This window comes from Ranitomeya variabilis, chromosome 1 (assembly GCF_051348905.1).
Source record: "Ranitomeya variabilis isolate aRanVar5 chromosome 1, aRanVar5.hap1, whole genome shotgun sequence".
In the NCBI taxonomy this organism is placed as follows: domain Eukaryota; kingdom Metazoa; phylum Chordata; class Amphibia; order Anura; family Dendrobatidae; genus Ranitomeya; species Ranitomeya variabilis.
This window is the reverse complement of record NC_135232.1, coordinates 576660203-576666375: the sequence shown is the minus strand read 5'-3', so window position 1 is coordinate 576666375 and position 6173 is coordinate 576660203. Positions and strand designations below refer to the sequence as shown.

The 6173-nt window shown below is 38.0% G+C and overlaps 1 protein-coding gene across 1 annotated transcript; it reads left to right on the top strand.

The window, feature by feature from the left end:
• Positions 1 to 4494: 4494 nt before the first annotated feature.
• Positions 4495 to 5427, top strand: LOC143797614 (olfactory receptor 12D1-like). Its single transcript, XM_077281080.1, has one exon. It carries the CDS (start codon positions 4495 to 4497, stop codon positions 5425 to 5427), a length of 933 nt encoding a protein of 310 aa, XP_077137195.1.
• The last annotated feature ends 746 nt before the right edge of the window (positions 5428 to 6173 follow it).

The window sequence follows — 6173 nt, the reverse complement described above, 5'->3', positions numbered from 1 at the left end:
GTGCTGCTACAGCCAGTCAATTTTTTGGCATGGGTGTCTATGATCCCCATAGAACATTGTTTACAAAAATGTACCCCCCATGAGGAAATGTTTGTCAGCCTATACACTTAGTATATGGGCATTACGAGTCTAAGAGACCCGCTCCTGTGTAATGGGACAGTTTTTTTATGAGGCCCCCCTCCATGTTTCTTCCAAGGTAGGATTGGGGTGCATTCAAATTTGAGTCAAGGCGGCCCTTGCATTCAATGCATAAGGAAACTGTGTGGAAGGACCAACTGAAGACTGTGAAGTGGGTTTTCCTGTGGCCATCCATTATATTGATTCAAAGGCTTATTGGGGTGCATATGACTTGATCACAGGGTGGGACTTGCATTCAATGCAGCTTTTTTCAGGAGGCCTCTCATGAAAGGGGTATTGGGGTGCGTTTTAATTCTTGGCAGCCCAGCCACTCATTGCATAGGCAATAGCAGCATAGGAGACCCACTGTTTAATAAAGGCCCTTTAAGAATATTAATGCCACCTGATGCCCTTCTAAAAATAGGTTTTGTGACTTTAGAATCCCTCCTTCACAAATGAAGCAAGATGTGTCTACTTATGTGTCACACACCACATGGCCAGCTAGGAGTGTTAAATGTTACAATTACATTTCCCAGTGATTGCATTTGTATTGGTTGAAAGTAATGTTAAAGTTGAAAAACGCAACAAATATACTGCATATGAACATAGCCAAAGTGGTGGAGGAACATTTTGGTCTGGGGTTAAGTATTTTGCCTTATATACAAGTCATTACCCTGGAAAGAATGTACCTTAACATATTTCCCAGCAAAATGCATTTGAGCAGTGTTTCCATCATTTCCAGCCGTTTTTAGACCTTAAAAGGACCCCACGGGGGATCGCAGTAAAAGTGCTAGGGTTTCTCATACACTTATACTGGGTGCGTTGCTCGAGTCGAGTACCCAAGTATTCCAATTTGCTCAACCCAAGCAACAAGCACCCGAGCATTTTAGTGCTCGCCCATCACTACTCAGGACCAAACCTGAATCAATGAAGTTGGCAGCAGACCCACTATCAATGAAAGCTACCAATGATAATGACTGGTTTTGGAAAAGAAGTTTCACATTAGTAGTGCTTTATCTGAGAAGAAAAAAAAGTACCTGGAAGTCTGGGTGACCTCATGGACAATCACTCAGACTGTGGGGTTTACCAGACATCTTGAATGACTGAAGGCATATCGAGCGGTCCTTGAGAAAATGTCCAGTGCATCTACAGTAGAGGCAGAGTTGAAGATCTTGCTGACATCTCCTCTCAACTAAACAAGGGCTGACAGTTCCAACTTCCTATTTGTTCCACCTCAGGTAGGTGGACAAATTTTGGGAAAATGACAGAAACATCCTGATGCTCATCACACTGCTCCTGAATCCTGTAATCCAAACTGAATGGCCAGAGTCATAGCCTCCCACATGGAACAGGGTGGAGTATGCAAGTCAGAGTGTCCTTCAGTGTATCTCAAAAGCCTTGGAAAAACTGACATATGAAAGCTGCATCATTTCTCAGAACTCAAGTGGACTTCAGCATTGTGGCCACTCTTGTCAGATTCATGATCCTTGCCTCAGTGACCTTGATTCTGTTAGGTTTGCCCTAAATTTACCCTAAAGCTTCAAAAAAGTGCCATTAGATAACCGGTAACGTTCTGACGTCAGAATACCAGGAGGATAGCGGATCAGAGCAGAAGGGGTTAAACAGATGGATGGTCAGAATGAGCTCCAAGGTCAGGCAATGAAAGATCAACATACAGAACTTAAGGCACAGAAGAAACAAACCACACTTTGCTGAATCTACTGTACGTCTGGCAGAAGTCTTGGAGAAACAGCTCTGTTAAATAGCATAGCAATCACCTTGGATAATAAACACATGGAGACATCCAGTGCCTCCCAGTCCCAGATTGGAACGACAAATTGTCAATCATCACACTGACAGCTTAGCCCACCCCTGTACCAGATTGGATGGCTAAGCTGTTAATAACTGTATGGCAGACACTGAGGGTTGGAACCGTGACACTAAGGCAGAAAGCTGGCTAAACTAACAGGTAATTATTTTGAACAGGAGGCACATGGATGAAGTCATGGCACACCCTGATCCTGATTGGATGACTAAACTGTCACTAAAGACACTGACAGCTTAGCATTCCCCAGCATCCGATTGGACAGCTGAGCTGTAAATCACTATACTGACATTTCAGCACTTTCAGCACTCCCCTGTTCTAGATTGGATGGCAGAACTGCCATTCACTGAGTCCAGAAACACTGATAGGAGGAATTGGGCTTTTTGTACCCATCCATGATACAGACTGTAGGTTCTAAAAGTCAAGAAATAGAGCAACACCTAACATAACAAATAATGAGAAATTGGTTATTACCCTTCTGTAGCACTGAATTCCGCCTTGCTCTGTCGTGTTCAAGATACAAGATTGCCAACTGCTGGTAGCATCCACAATGGGGCTTGTTGCTGGAAACCCCTTCAATGGATTTACTCAGGCAATTTGCTAACAACAAAATGAACTGGAGAGTCAAGATGGACGCGTTTCTTTCAGTCCAAAATAATTAAACGACCTTGATAGTCAATAAAATATCATTTTTGTCTTTATTCAAGAAAGGGTAAACTCGTTTCTGGGTCGGACTGACCAATTCATCACTGCATGTATTATAGCTTTTATATCATCATGCATGCAATAAACCATGGATGCCTTAATTATTCAATGGCTATAATAAAATGGGGTTAATCACAAATGAGGGAATAATAAGGCAAAGGCCAACAGTTACTTCACTGGTGGTTCCCTATTCAAGGAAACATATGGTGTGGTCCAGTGTTCAAAAAGTCCTCATGGAGCAGTTTGCTATTCTTGTAACTATCGTATTCTACATGGGAATATCTGAAATATGAATTGTGCATGGTTTACGAACTATTGTGCTGAGTAGCTAATTATATGGCTTTAAGGGAATGCATCACAGTCCTCCTGATAATAGCATTCCCAAAGATCCCTATTAATTTTCAAAACAAGTTATATAAATCACTGTATATGGCAGCAGCCACAGCGATCATGTCTGTGCGATAAGAGAGGTTCTTACTGTCATAACATCTTCATGTCATGGATTTGTCATATGGAATATAATGAAGATCATTAGGATCTTGAGGCATGGAATATGCACCATATAATTATTTTGAATGGATAGATTTTTCAGAAGCCTATAGGTATGGTGCAGTAAAATTTGGTTGCAGTGTAATTTTGTACTTTTTTATACCTTTTGATATTGTTCTTATATAATGCATTGAAATCAAGAGTTTTTCTTGTGAGGAAGAAGAACCCCACTTTGTTGTGGCTCTTCATTTGGACTAATATAAGGGGGTCTTAAAATGTCATTCAGATAAAAGAAGGCACCCAAAAGAAATAGGAATCGATACTGGATAGCAGGGTGCTTTTAGCATGCTCTTCACCTGGTAGGTGAATTTTCGCGCCACTTTTCTGAGTTAGTGAGCCAGCTAATGATTGGGAAGGTTGCTTTTGAGTCTAGTGTTTTTTTTCTTAAATGAGTTATTAAATATTTGAAAGCAAAAATACATCAGAATCGGATGTTGCAAAGCAAGAGTAACTCGTTTCATGACCAATTTGTCCATTAAAGTTAACTGCCAGCCACTCAATGAGATGCCAGTCAATTCTACAAATTCACTAATAGTCCAACAGTGATGTTTCATAATTGGTTGATGAATTTGTTTCACATTTTCATCAGTTCAAGTCATTGAAGGACATCTGGAACAAGGTTTATCATTAATTGGCATTTCAATAAATTTAAAGAGGGAGTACCACTCAAACTTTTACTCATGGCATCTTCATTGCAGGATATTTGTAGCATATTGATAAGGTTCATCACACAATCCAGCAATTCGTGTAGAATAACATCTGCTTCCAATAGTTTTCTCTTAAAAAATTATCCATCACAAAACTGACAAAATATTGAACAGCTCGTTGAAAAAAATATCACTAGAGCTAACATTCACCAAACTCCTTACTACTAGTGCCCTGCCGTTTAAGAAATGAATCCTTTGTCTTTTGGGTAAGGCGATGCTTCCGTTTAAAGGAAAATTATCAGTTGGTCCTGTTTTTAAGGAAGAGATGACATTAGATGCCTGAAAAATTAAGACTTATGTGATCTACCTTTTAAAGTGATCTTCTCATAGACCCTGATTTGGAGCTTTGAATGCATGTTCTGATTTAATTTAAAACAGCCTTACTGGGTTCATTGGGGAACACAAGGGCTTATATGAGTACTTTTTTATTTTTCAATAGAAATTTGAATAATATCAGATTTTCAAATTAAAGGATTTAACTGTCGGAATAACTTTTAACTTTAACTTAAAAATCAGTAAATTTAAAATAATTCTTATAATTTATTAACATAAAATACTTTATTTTGTTAGCTTTGTGTTAATATTGAACTGATGGCATGGTGGAATGGAACATCATTGAATGTGTTTATCTTGACCGGTATAACCGACCTTCCTTGGCTTCAAAAGTTCCTCTTTGCTTTAGTCCTGTTCTTTTTTAGTCTTGATGTATTAGGAAACCTTCTTATTATATATCTAGTGATCCAGGATGTTTGTCTACATACCCCAATGTATTTTCTATTGGCCAACCTTTCCTTTGTGGATATTTGCTTTTCTTCTATAACAGTCCCGAAGATGATGGTTGGATTCTTCATGAAGAACATCATAACTCTTGAAGGCTGTGTGGCTCAGATGTATTTTTTTCATTTTTTGGGGTGCACGGAAGGAACTTTGCTGGCATTCATGGGTTATGACCGATATGTTGCCATCTGTCAACCACTAAGATACAAGACATTAATGCGAAAATCTGTGTGTATTCAGTTGGTGGTAAGTTCTTGGGTCATTGGCCTCACCACCTCACTCATTCATGCAATAATGACATCGTATCTTCCTTTCTGTGACTCAAACAAGATCAAACACTTTTTTTGTGATGTGAAACCAGTGATAAAGTTGGCTTGTGCAGACATTCACCTGAATGAAGCCTTACTGACTAATGTACTTGGTTTTCTTAGCACCAGCACCTTTATTCTTACTATAATATCCTATGTCTATATCATAATTAATCTTCTGAAAATACGCTCATCACAAGGAAGGTCGAAAGCCTTCTCAACATGTTCCTCTCACCTGACAGTGGTCCTTCTGTTTTACGGTACTGCTATGTCCACCTATCTGGGACCTTCCTCAGAGAATTCATTAGAAAAAGACAGGATAGCAGCTGTATTGTTCACCGTTATTACGCCAGCAATGAATCCAGTTATATACACTTTAAGAAATGAAGGAGTTAGAAAATCATTGAAAAATCTTATCAAGAGTCAATATTCTAAATGACTACATTTCCTGTAAGTAAAATGATGGCAGTTGATTCTAAGCTCAATCGTTTTTTTTATTATATCTCAATTAATAAATGCATCAACTGTATTTTAATTTCATTCCTTCCTGACATTGGACGTTCTGGTATGACAATATCAAGTCCACATTTTTTATGCAGGCTCAGGAGCTGAACCTGCATCATTACACAGCCTGCATCTACCTCTATTAGCAGACAATTGCAGTTTCAAGCAAAGTAAAAAAGAAACAAAAAAACATTTTTACAAATGTAGCACAAAAATCCACAGAAGGCTTTTTTTTCCTATTAAAAATAAAGAAATATTAAAAACAAATATAAACAAAGATAAGTGTCCATAAAAGTCTGATCTGTCAAAATATAAAATTATTTAACCAAACTGGTAAGCGCTGTAAAGAGAACAAAACTTAAAACTTGGAATTGATAGTTTTTTTATCTCCTCAACTCTGCAAAAAATGCAAAAGATCAAAATGTCGTTTCTGCGTTAAAATGATATCAATAAAAAACATTATCTTGCCATACAACACTATTGGCATAAAATGAACCTATGACGCCCTGAACAGTAATTTGAAGGCCCATATTAGCACAAAATCCAAAAGAAAGAAAACAAGACCCTCAACAACCATTTATAAGTAATAAACAACTTTATTAAACAAATAATTATTATTAAATAATTAAAAACAAAAAGAAGATGTCAATTCTTAGGACAAAAAATAATAACTGGCCTAAG

Coding starts and splice junctions, on each gene's coding strand:
- LOC143797614 (XM_077281080.1), top strand. CDS start 4,495: ATGGCATGGTGGAATGGAACATCATTGAATGTGTTTATCTTGACCGGT.